The sequence below is a fragment of the Nomascus leucogenys genome, chromosome 20 (genome assembly GCF_006542625.1).
Source record: "Nomascus leucogenys isolate Asia chromosome 20, Asia_NLE_v1, whole genome shotgun sequence".
Lineage (NCBI taxonomy): Eukaryota > Metazoa > Chordata > Mammalia > Primates > Hylobatidae > Nomascus > Nomascus leucogenys.
This window is the reverse complement of record NC_044400.1, coordinates 16,766,265-16,778,278: the sequence shown is the minus strand read 5'-3', so window position 1 is coordinate 16,778,278 and position 12,014 is coordinate 16,766,265. Positions and strand designations below refer to the sequence as shown.

The following is a 12,014-nucleotide window of genomic DNA, read 5'->3' as shown; positions in this document are numbered from 1 at the left end:
AGAGACAAATCTCCTGTGCAAAATTCTAAATGTATATAGATACTCCACCCTCAAGGAGGTGAAGCTAATTCCCACTCCGTAAGTGTGTGCTGCACATAGTGTGTTTGTCCCAGAGACTACAGTGCACAGAGAGGGGAGAGGAGTGATGTTACAGTGCAGCAGCCCAACTGACACTGTCTCAGCCAGGTGGTGAAGGTTAACATCCACAGGCTAAGCCATACTGGCAGTATGTACTCTTGACATGATGTGATGACAGTGGCACTTTACCTCTCTGCTCTTCCTCCCAGAAATACATAACCCAGCTTAATCATGAGAAAAACATCAGATAAACCATAATTGAGGGAGTTTTTATGAAATACTTGACCAGAATTCACAACTGTCAAGGTCAGTAAAAACAACAAAAGTCTGAGAACTGTCACAGCCAAGAGGAGCCTAGAAACATGACAGCTAAACATCATGTGGTATCTTGAAGGGGATCCTGGAACAGGAAAATGACATTAGATAAAAACTAAGGAAACCGCATACATACATACATGCTGACAGCATTATTCATGACAGCCAAAAAATGGAACAAACCCAAATGTCTGTCAGTGATGAACGGATAAGACAAATATGGTCTGTCTATGCAATGGAGTATTATTCAGCCATAAAAAGGAATGAAGCACTGATATGTGTTACAACATGGATGAATCTTGAAAATATTATGCTCAGTGAAAGCAGCCAGAAAACAATGGGCTGCGTGTTGCGTCGTCCATTTATGTGAAAGGTCCAGAATAGGCAAGTCCATAGAGACAGTAAGTTAGATTAGTAGTTGGCAGCAGTGGAGATTGGGAATGGGGGAAATCAGGAGTGGCTGCTTTGGGGTACTGGGTTTCTTTTGGGGGAGATGAAAGAAAATGTTCTGGAATTAGGTGATGGTAATATAACCTTGCAAATATGCTAAAAACCACTGAAGTTATCCATTTTAAAGTGGTGAATTTTATGGTATGTGTTATAACTCAATTTTTAGAAACTAAGGAAATCTGAATACAGTATGGAATTTTAGTTAGCCAAAAAGTAGGGAGGAAGAGGAAACTATACTCAAAATGCCAATGTTATAAAAGACAGAGTGAAAAGCTCTTCCAGATTAGTTGAGATTAAAGGGCTATGATAACTAAAGGCAATGGATGATCCTTACCAAGACTTGTAGTGGTTGAGGGAAAGGGTCATAAAAAACACATTACTCAGCTGGGCACGGTGGCTCATGCCTGTAATCTCAGCACTTTGGGAGGTTGAGGTAGGTGGATAATTTGAGGCCAGGAGTTCGAGACCAGCCTGGCCAACATGGTGAAACTCCGTCTTTACTAAAAATACAAAAATTAGCCAGGCAGTAGTGGCCATGTGCCTGTAGTCCTAGCTACTCAGGAGGCTGAGGCAGGAGAATCGCTTGAGCCCGGGAGGCGGAGGTGGTGGGGGAGCCAAGATCGCACCACTGCACTCCAGTCTGGGCAACAGAGAAAGACCCTGTCTCAAAAAAAAAACAAAAAAAAACAAAAAAAAACCAAAAAAAAAAAACAAAAAAAAACACATATGGGTCAGTTGACAAAACTGCAATGAAAGAAATGAAGATAGTAGGTTAGATTACAATTATTTTTATCAGTGTTAAATTTATTGTATATAATTAGAATCATTTGCATTTTGATTATATAATAAAATATTTTTAATTTTAGGAAATACAAATATTTTGGGATAAGGGACATGAGTATGCGACTTATTCTGAAATTATTCGAAAAAAGTTTATGTCTATAGTGTGTACACATACGAGAGCAGAGAAAGATGCAAGGGATCCAGAACACAGGAGGGAGACAGTTCATATGTGAATCCAGGTAAAGGGGAATCACATATTTCGTGTTATTCCTGCAAATTTGTTTTTCTGTGAATCAGGGGAAAACAAAATTCAGAAAGGTGGGTATTAGCAAGGATGTACAACAGAGGGAACTCATTACTCTAGATAATGTAAATCTGTTGAAACAGTTTGTAGGATAATTATCTTGTACATTTCCTAGTTCAATTTTTAGGCATATATCCTAAAGTAATTGCTGTGCATGTGCCATTTGCACCAGGAAATATGTGCAATAATGTAACAGGAGCATCATTTGTAATAGCCAAAAACTGAGGAGCTATCCACTATTAGTGTAGGAACATTTTAATACAGCAGTGAAAATAAGTAAACTATAGCATATTGGAATGGCATACGAATATCAAAATACTGAATTAAAAAAAGCAAGTCACTGAGGGGTATAAACAGAAACATTCCATTAATATAAAGGTTAAAACTAGACAAAAGTAAACAATTTATTATTTAAGGCTACATATGTGAAAAAAAAACATAAAGAAAAGCAAAAGAATGATTTGTAGTTAATTCTGGGGAGGGAGGGTACACAGGAGGACTTGGAAAAGCCTGGTAACATTCTGTTTCCTAAGCTGGTGTTTTCTTTAAACTATTTCTAATACTCTGGTATGTATATTTCTTAAAAAAAAGTTTCAAATCAGACAAAACTCTCTAAGCCAAAAAAAGTCCACCACAAGTCATTAAAGCAAATAATAAAACAGTATGTAAGTTATTAATTTTTGTTAAGAAATTACATATGCATCTATATTTTGTGTTTAAATGGACATACAAGTAGTTTGAGAGGATAAACACGAAAATGTGGTTTTGGGGAAGTAGGATTTCAGGAAAATTTCTGCATCACCTGTATTTGTTTTTAATTTTGAAATCCATGAGCATTTATCAGTCAGACTCACATTATGAGATTATACTTCTTAAAATTTTGTTTATTGATGTAAAAGAATTGTACATATTTATAGGGTTATACTTCTTTTATCTTTACTACTGTTGAATAAGGAACCTAAAGGTAGGGTCCGTGTTTTGTACATACTTCTCTGTATTCTTATAATAAGAATTGGAAAAAAAATAAACCAAAACAACTAAAACCAAAAAATGTGTGGGAAGTCACTAACAATGTTTAGAAATATTAAGTGAGAAAAGCAGGTTAAAAGGCAGTATTTTACATATTTAATATTAGTGCCCTTAGTATGTGTATTCTGTGTCTTACAATGAAAATGCTCCACTGTCAATGATTGTTTTCTCTTGGTATTATAATCAATTGGTAGTTTTTATTTTCTTTGTATTTTCCTTATTTGCGTGTATTACATAAGAAAGCGGAAAAAAATAGAATATTTATAATTATTAAGCTTGAAGTTCTTAGTTGCTTTCAGTAACATTATCCTCACCTTTGGGGTCGTGGCTGCCTACCTGGAGTGCTGTCTTGTTAAGGATTAAGACGAGTGGCTGAGGATTGGCACTTCTGTAAGTGGCTGCTTCATCCTTTGACACCTGCGCTGATCATTTGTGTCCGCTGCGCCTCCTTCAGGTGCTGCACTATCTGGCAATCCAGAAACCTGCAGACCTTGCTCGGCACCTGTTACCTTGTGTGATTCATGCAGCTGTACTCAAGGTAAAGGAAGAAGGTAAATGTCATATTTAACTAGTCATTAGTCATTTCCAAAGTGAAAGTATATTTTGCTTAATTTATTTAATGCTGGTTTTAATCTTTTCTAAAATAGAAAGTCTGGAAAACATTTCTTCAGTTAAGAAGATCATAAAGCAGATAATATCCCATTCCAGTAAAGTTTTGCACTTCCCCAATCCAGAAGACAAGAAATTGGAAGTAAGTTTGATGTAGTGTCAGAATCTTGCCAAGTGTTCTCCTCAGTTGGCAAAAATAATTTTTAAGATGCGTTTTCAAAGGGCTTTGCTTTTTTGCCATCTCCCAACGTATGCCTGTTCCTTTTCCACCGCCAGGAAATCATTCACCAGATTACTAATGTGGAAGCTCTCATTGCCAGAGCTCGGTCACTAAAAGCCAAGTTTGGAACTGAGAAATGTGAACAGGAGGAGGAAAAGGAAGATCTTGAAAGGTAATTGCTATTTGGCTAATTCAGTTTGGTCTGCAGTAGGAAAAGCCACCACTCTCTTAAGAAAAATTGTAATAGGATGTTAAGACTCTTTTGTGGTACTCATATATTATTTGAAGCAAGCATTGTCTAGAGACAGAAATAATTATCATAGCATTTGACCTCTCCTGTATTTCTGGGTCTCTACCAGGTGTTTCCATTCTTCCCACTTTTAGAAACAGTCTCCCAGAGCCTTCTTTTCTAGGGATTCCTTGGTTTGCTCTTGGAGATGTGGTGTCTGGAATTTCTTATGGAGAAGCCATTAACTGTGTTGCTCACCCTGCCCCAAAACTTTGTTTTCAGCTGTTACTATTCCTTGACCACAGGGTGCAGGTGCTGAAACCATTTCTGCTTACTGTTCCTAGTTGTTTATTTTAAACAAGATTTGTGAGAGCAAAGGTACACATCCTATGTGCCTTGCAATTATGTTTTGAAAGATTGATCAGATGGCTTTTCTCAGGTGAAGCAAACGATTGGAGCATTCTCTTTATGAGACTCAGCACCATTACCAATGGAGCTTAGATCAGTGTGAGGCCCTGTTCATTTTTTGCCCGTGTTATTTGGAAGGACAATATTGTTTTAATGTGTGATAAAGTGTTTACAAATTAGCTTGTTCAGTGGCTTAAATTTGTCATCATTTAAAAATTTTCATTAGCCTTTCCATAATAAATGGCATTATTGATGCTAAATAATTAATATTGTATGGCAAGGCATTTGCTGTCTTTTAACAAGTTCATGTTTGAATTTTATGTCTTTTGTTAGGTGAAGTTTTCTCTCAGACTGCTTTGCTCTTGAAAATGTCTTCCTTTTAAATGAGAAGAATAAGCTCTAATCAAGGGACTTGTTTCTAAAATAGTAGAGTATGAATTAGTGGGCAGGTGGTGCAGGCTCGGTGGCTTTGTGCCTTCAACTCTGTTAGTTCCACCATACGTTATCTGTGACATACTTGGAAGTTCAGTGTTTCCAGAGACTTTGCCCAACACAAGTATTTTAAGCATATGTGCACGTGTGCGTGCACACACAGACACAAACCCCTTAAAAAAAACAAAAACAAATATGGATCATTGCTTTTATTGGATAAATATAACTTGGTTTATATTATACAAATTTTTTTCATCTTTTATTGACTGTAGCATTTTCTAAGCTTCTAGTCTGAAAAAAATAGACTGAATATTTTTTCTTACACTTTGACAGAGATAGGCTTTAAACATTTTTTATGAGCACAGGTGAAAAAGCAGGAAGATTGTCAGTTAAGTCGATAACAATTCCAAATGTCAATCTTATCTTGCTGTAAAATTTCACTCCAACCTTGTTGAGTTTAGCCAGTATCAGCTTGAGGATTTGTCCACAAAACTCCTGTGGAAGGATGGACACCCAGTGGCCTGGACAGCTCACTTTCCACCCTTTCATTGCCTGTGTCTCTCTCCTAGGTTTGTGAGTTGCCTGCTGGAGCAGCCTGAAGTGTTAGTCACCGGTGCAGGAAGAGGACATGCTGGCAGGATCATTCACAAGCTGTTTGTGAATGCGCAGAGGGTATGTGAGAGTCATTATTGACTCCATCATGATCTCTCCAAACCTCTACTTGGGAAGAGGCTGTTTTAGTTCCCACACATGGCTGATCACACTCATGTTACCTGAGTGTAAGTCTGGGCATTTGGTTTGAACACTGAAGAAACAATGACTTCTGAGTCTTCGAAATCCATTTGATTTCCTACATGTTGAATTAAAATGATAAGTATATTCTAGGACCCAAATTTTAAAAATTAGAAGAGTCCAAAATCCATCGTTATAGAAGCTGGCAGGGACTCAGTAAGCAATGGCCAGTGCTGTGCTGTGGGAAAAAAATGTTTACTCATAGGTACTTTCAAATTAGAATGGAGTTCAGTTTTACCATCTTTAAACCCCATGTAGGGCAAAGTGGAGTCACAACTCAGCTTGAATTATAAATATAATTGTTCTTGTAATGGTGAGGAGATCTACCTTTGAGGTTTCCTAGAAAAGAAGAGGAAAACTTCAGATTTTTAGGGCTATGGAAACAGATTTCAGCACAGAAAGAAAGCCCAGTTTGAAAAATTATCGTAACCATTACCTCTAGTAGTGAAAGTAAAGATTTTAAAATTATATAGTATCTTGGTTACTGGCTAAGGGCTCTGGCATCCCACAGATAATTCTCAGTTCAGGGCTCATTAATATTAGGGATTCTGATAAAGGTGTTATGTGCACTAATTACACGCTTCCCCTTATATGGCACTGTGATTACACTCGACCCAGTTTTGAGAGTGTAATTTTCAGAAACAAATAAGAAAAATAATTTCTATGAGTCTACACGTGGAACAACAACTGGATAATCCCTGTAGAGTTGGTGTGGAGTACAACTAGTTAATATATTCAAATTCATAGCCAAATACACGGATAGGAATTCTTAGCAAGAGCTAAAATCTGAGTTTGTTTATGGGGCAGCTCCCTAAACTTCAGAATTTCAAATTAATAACCAAATATTTATTTCCTTATAAATTAGACTTCTAGCAAACAATAGATGCTTGCTTTGATTTATTTTTTCTCTCTGGCATGAAAACAAGAACCGAGTTTGGTTCCACATCTGATAATATCTATCCAGTTCACTCACCAGAAGCTTACAAGCACATCTCCTTGTTAGCTACCGATATGAATGTTCCTCATATTGCACAAATTCTTTCCTCTTTGATCATTTTTAAAAAGTGACATGTTGGCCCGGTGCGGTGGCTCACGCCTGTAATCCCAGCACTTTGGGAGGCCGAGGTGGGTGGATCACCTGAGGTCAGGAGTTCAAGAACATCCTGGCCAACGTGGTGAAACCCTGTCTCTACTAAAAATACAAAAATTAGCTGGGTGTGGTGGCGAGCACCTGTAATCTCAGCTACTTGGGAGGCTGAGGCAGGAGAATCTCTTGAACCCGAGCGGCAGAGGTTACAGTGAGCTGAGATCATGCCACTGCACTCCGGCCTGGGCGATAAAACTCCGCCTCAAAAAAACAAAAAAGTTATGTGTTAAGAGGATTTAAAATGTGAAGTATTTATATTTTTAGTCCTGAGATCGTTACTTATTTTAGTTAACTAAGCAAAATTATTTTCCCCAAAATAGAAATAACCTCCTTACCCCCTCTACTGACTGCAAGTAAAACTTTGACAGTACAGGAACTTTTTTATTTATTTATTCATTTTTTAAAGAGAGGGTCTCACTCTGTGGTCCAGGCTGGAGTGCAGTGGCACGATCATAGCTCACTGCAGCCTTGAACTCCTAGGTTTAAGCAATCCTCTCGCTTCAACCTCCCAAAAAGCTGGAGCCACAGGCATGCACCACCATGCCCAGCTAATTTTTGTATTTTTTGTAGGGACGGGGTCTCACTTTGTTGCCCAGGCTGATCTAGAACTCCTGGTTTCAAGCAATCCTCCTTCCTTAACCTCCCAAAGAGCTGAGATTAGAGGTGTGTGTGAGCCACCACACCTGGCCTAGAAAATGATAAGAAAATATTAATCACATAATCTCACTACCCATTGATGATTTAACATCTAGTATATACATATGTATATATAATTTTAAAAGTAGGGTTATATTATATAATTACTTCATTATTCTTGTTTTCCACTTAATATACCTTGTTAGCTACCGATATGAATGTAGCAAATTAAGATATCTTTCAAAATCACTAAATACAGGAACATGGTATATCATCTTTCAGTAGCCTCATTGTATAGCTAACTCCCTTAATGGCTACTGAAATTGTACATCCATCTACATTATGTCATTTAAGAAAAAATTTTAAAGTTTTCAGACCTTGTAGTGAATGTTTTTAGGGAACTGGTAGACTGTGTAATACATATAACAAGCACCTGGTTGGTACATTTTTAAACTCAGTTCTTAAATATCTGGCTGAAGTAAACTGTTAGAATTTATTCATGTAACTTTTCATTAGTTGATACTTTATATCAATTTTACTAGTCAAGATACTAACACATTTTCTAAAAAAGTTGTGATGTAATATCACTTGGTGTTTTTATAGCTTATAGTAATTCTATATATTTATAACTCTTCCTTAAAATTATAAATAGTAACAAGCCTTATCATGATTATAGGTATCTCTGGTATGTACATACATAGAGATAGAATTCAGCAAATAAATGACTGACTGGATTTCGCTTCAGACTTGCTAGATTGAATAACTCTTAGGCACCTATTCCTAAATTCACTGGAATATCTATTTTTCAAGCCATGAACACTTTTTATTTTTTTTGCATCATAATTCTCAGTAAAAGAGCTAGGTTTTTGTTGGTCATTTCTCCCATTAAATGACATCATATGTCACCTGTTGAGCCATGGATGCATGAGTAGTAGTAGATGTCTGCTGTAGTTGACAGCTAGGTGTGCTGTGTTTGGTGTGACTTTGTCTTGAATATTCTTTTGATAGGATCATGTTCCATAATGTAGTGCATACTGTCTTTGAAATAATCCTGAACTCCCTTGTCTAGCCCTATTTAAACCATCTTGCTTGTTTCCCTTTCATCACTGTTTCTTTTCTTACCCCTTCTCAAGCTGACTGAATCTTCTGATGAGGTAACAAAATAGCCTTGCCCCTCATAGTTCCTTGTTCCTTCCCATCCCTCTAATTTCATAAGGTCATTAACACTGACCACCTCTCTCACAGTCTGGATTTGGCTTACCTTTCTTGCTGATGTTTAGCGCAACATGATTTCATGTTTCCATTGCCAGAACAATTTTTTTTCCAAATTGATGGTATTAAAGAAAAATATAGTAATCAGAATTAAAATTGTAGGCTGTAAATGAATATGCATCCTATGTCATTTCAATGAAAAAATAGATGCCTTTAATATTGAGAACTTCTCTTTTGTGGTCATTGCTATATGGGCCTCTATCACTTCGGCATCACATTAGCTGCCCAGCAAGCAAGATCAATGCCCCCACTTTTAATTTGGCAAGTGAACCTTAAAAAGAATCGATTAAAAAATTCTTACCCAGAGTCAAGATGAAAATCATCTGTTCACTCTGGAGAAAAACAGCTCCTTATTGGACTGAGGCTGTCAGACGTAGACTTGGGTCATTGCTGGAAGAAACATAGAAAGCAGCACAACTCCGAGGTCCTTTTTCATCAGATGTGTGAATATGGCCTTCTCTCTTCAGAGCAGATTGCCTGGCAGTCATCGTCCCTCCTGTCTGTCTCCAGCCCGGCTGCTCATGCAGTGTCTCAAGCTTCTTGCATTTGCTGTGTTATGTGGTTTTTGAGTAATCTTAACATGTAGCTGACTGCATTACTAACGTGGGACATTTTCATATCTTTATTTTGTTAATTCATCTGTCCTTCAAAAGCATCTGAGTTTAGCATTTGACCTGCTTTTGACTTTAGCATTTGATTCTTTTCCAGGCTGCAGCCATGACTCCACCAGAGGAGGAGTTGAAGAGAATGGGCTCCCAAGAGGAAAGAAGGCAGAACTCCGTGTCAGACTTCCCACCCCCTGCTGGCCGGGAATTCATTTTGCGCACCACTGTGCCACGCCCTGCTCCCTACTCCAAAGCTCTGCCTCAGCGGATGTACAGTGTTCTCACCAAAGAGGACTTTAGACTTGCAGGTGCCTTTTCATCAGATACCTCCTTCTTCTGATTCTTCTAGCATTACTCGTTGGTGGCTTCAGAGACAGTGCTGCCTCCTCCTGTGGGAGGGAAGGTACCAGGGAGAACCTGGGAGGTCCTGGAGAGGGCCCTGTCCAGTTGGGTGATCAGGAATCAAACCAGCGTCGGAAAGACTTCCCAGCACCAAGCTTGAGCTGTGTCGTTTCGTGGAGGGGGCAGCGAGAATGGGCTTGAGCTGTTGAGAGATTTCTGCCCTAGAGATGGCCTTTGTATATGAGGGGGGGAAACACAAACACATCAGACACTCTGTCTTCACCCTGGCGGGACGGTGTTCATTGCATTCTCTTCTGTGACCGGCCTCTAGGCTAGCGGCTGCATTCGTGGTCTGTGCAAACACTTCGTGGTTCTATATATCAGCAGCAAGTGTGCAAAATAAAGGACCTGTTAACTCAGATTTCTGGATATTTTGGTGGTAGCTTCTAGTCCCAGAATCTGTGTTTTTAAAATACTACATGACATTCTGTCTATTCAATCACCTGGTGGTCATCTTTCTTGTAATAATTAACTGTTGATGAGCATTTTGGATATTCTAGGAGAAAGCCTATAATTTCACATAGTTTCTCTTTTTCACATAACTGTAACCTAAATGTATTACTTCTGATAAAACTGTATATCAAATGTCACTGCAAATTAGTTTTATATCTGTCTTGTGAGATTTGTCTTATTTTCCTTTTGGTTGCCATGTAAGTTATGGCCCTGAAAATCATCTCCCTCCCCTTCTCTTGCTGTACAATGTGCGTTCTCTTTTTGTGGTTGCTGGCTGGGTACTGTATTTAATGAAGTAGAGAATAGCACTTGCAAAAATACAGTCTTGGTACCTAGAGACTGTCATGGAGATAGTATAATTTGGTATATGTGCTAATGCATTGAGTAGAGGATTATTTTAACACACTGTTTTGCTTTTGTATTTTAGTTAAAATAATCGATGGGGATGTGTAGCCCCCCGTGTGAGGATGACATCACCACATTTCTAGTTTCATGGAGCTCAAGATGTCTTGTGTCTGTGTCACTAGATGGCCTCTGCTTGGTAATCTTAAGTTATTTTTAGGCCTAAAATTCCCACTTAAATCCAAAGTAAAAATGGTTATACTGAAGCATAAACCTTGCCTGTGTAATTTTAAAGAATTAATAGAGCTGTGCAAACCCTGTTATTTTTGTAAAAGAAAATACATATCTATATATAATGTGTGTGTGACATATGCACACGTCTCTGTGTATGTGAAGTAGGGGAGGCCCTGGGGGATGACCTCCAGCTCTTATGATGCTTTTCTGTATGCTGCTGGACTTCATTCTTACTGGTCCACGCAGATGCAGGCGGCCTGAGGCCAGCGCTGTACCAAGTAGAAGACGGTTCCTAAGGACAGAGTTTGTCTGTTTTCTAACAAAGAAAAATTCTACAAAGGAGAGGTTGGGCGTTACAAAGGCATTGTGAATCTAATAAAAGGAAAGTGTCACTTTCTGTGGCATTTTCTTTCATTTTCTCCCGCTGAGGCATTTCAGTCTCATTTCACGTAGTTTTGTGCTGTCTCAGCTCTAATGTTTGCAGCCTGCTGAGCCTAACAAGGCAGTGGTCTCAAGAACATTCTTTGTGCCTTTTTAAAGTACTCCATTTTATTTTTATGATAGTTATGTATTTACTTCACAGATATTTTTAAGTACCCACTTTGTGTCAGGTACAGTACAAGCAATGAAGATAAAACAGAAACCAAAACACACTCCCTTATAGGGAAAACTGGCACCACGTTGCCAGAAAATGTTGAGTATAGTCAACTCCGCCATGTGGATCGGAGGGCCTGCATTTATCCTACAATGTATGGAGTAATAAATGCAGCAGTGTCATAAAGTGTTGTAGGAGTTTCTTCACCCAGGCTTTGGGGATCAGGAAAATTACCCCAGAGGGTGTGATTTCAGGATTGAGACCAGAAGCTGAGTAGGCACTGGGGAAAGCATGGCGGGGGCGTATGGGAAATGGCGTGCAGAGAACCAGGCATTCCTCCAGCCCTGCGTGCAATGAAATCATGATTTTCATTGTGAAGTGCTTTATTTCTCCACCTCTTCAATCTGGTCTCGGCCATGTCTTTCTTTGGTCAACAGACAGAGACTTGACAAGTCCTTGCACGTTGGGGCTTGCCCTCCCTTCTTGCCAGGAGCCTTGAAGCCGCTGTGAAGAAGCCCACTCTAGGGTGAGAGTTGGGGCAAAAGGTAACTGACAGGAGGGGGCAGAAAGCGTATTACAAGCAGAGGAACGGAATGAGCAAAATCCCAGAAATAAGGGAAAATGTCTATTTGGGGGGCAGCCAACATTTCTATTTGGCTGAAGTGTGGTATCTAGAGTG

The 12,014-nt window shown here is 38.8% G+C and overlaps 1 protein-coding gene across 2 annotated transcripts in view; it reads left to right on the top strand.

Annotated features, from left to right (window-relative positions):
* Positions 1–11,137, top strand: part of RAB3GAP1 (RAB3 GTPase activating protein catalytic subunit 1) — a 120,381-nt gene extending 109,244 nt beyond the window's left edge. The window contains exons 20-25 of one of the 2 annotated variants that reach the window (XM_030800921.1): positions 3,414–3,510; positions 3,607–3,710; positions 3,845–3,960; positions 5,427–5,529; positions 8,566–8,586; positions 9,413–11,137. In XM_030800921.1, the coding sequence (XP_030656781.1) occupies positions 3,414–3,510; positions 3,607–3,710; positions 3,845–3,960; positions 5,427–5,529; positions 8,566–8,586; positions 9,413–9,649 (678 nt within the window). In that variant the 3' untranslated portion in view covers positions 9,650–11,137. The remainder of the gene's footprint in view (positions 1–3,413; positions 3,511–3,606; positions 3,711–3,844; positions 3,961–5,426; positions 5,530–8,565; positions 8,587–9,412) is intronic. The other variant, XM_030800922.1, reaches the window with a different exon arrangement.
* The last annotated feature ends 877 nt before the right edge of the window (positions 11,138–12,014 follow it).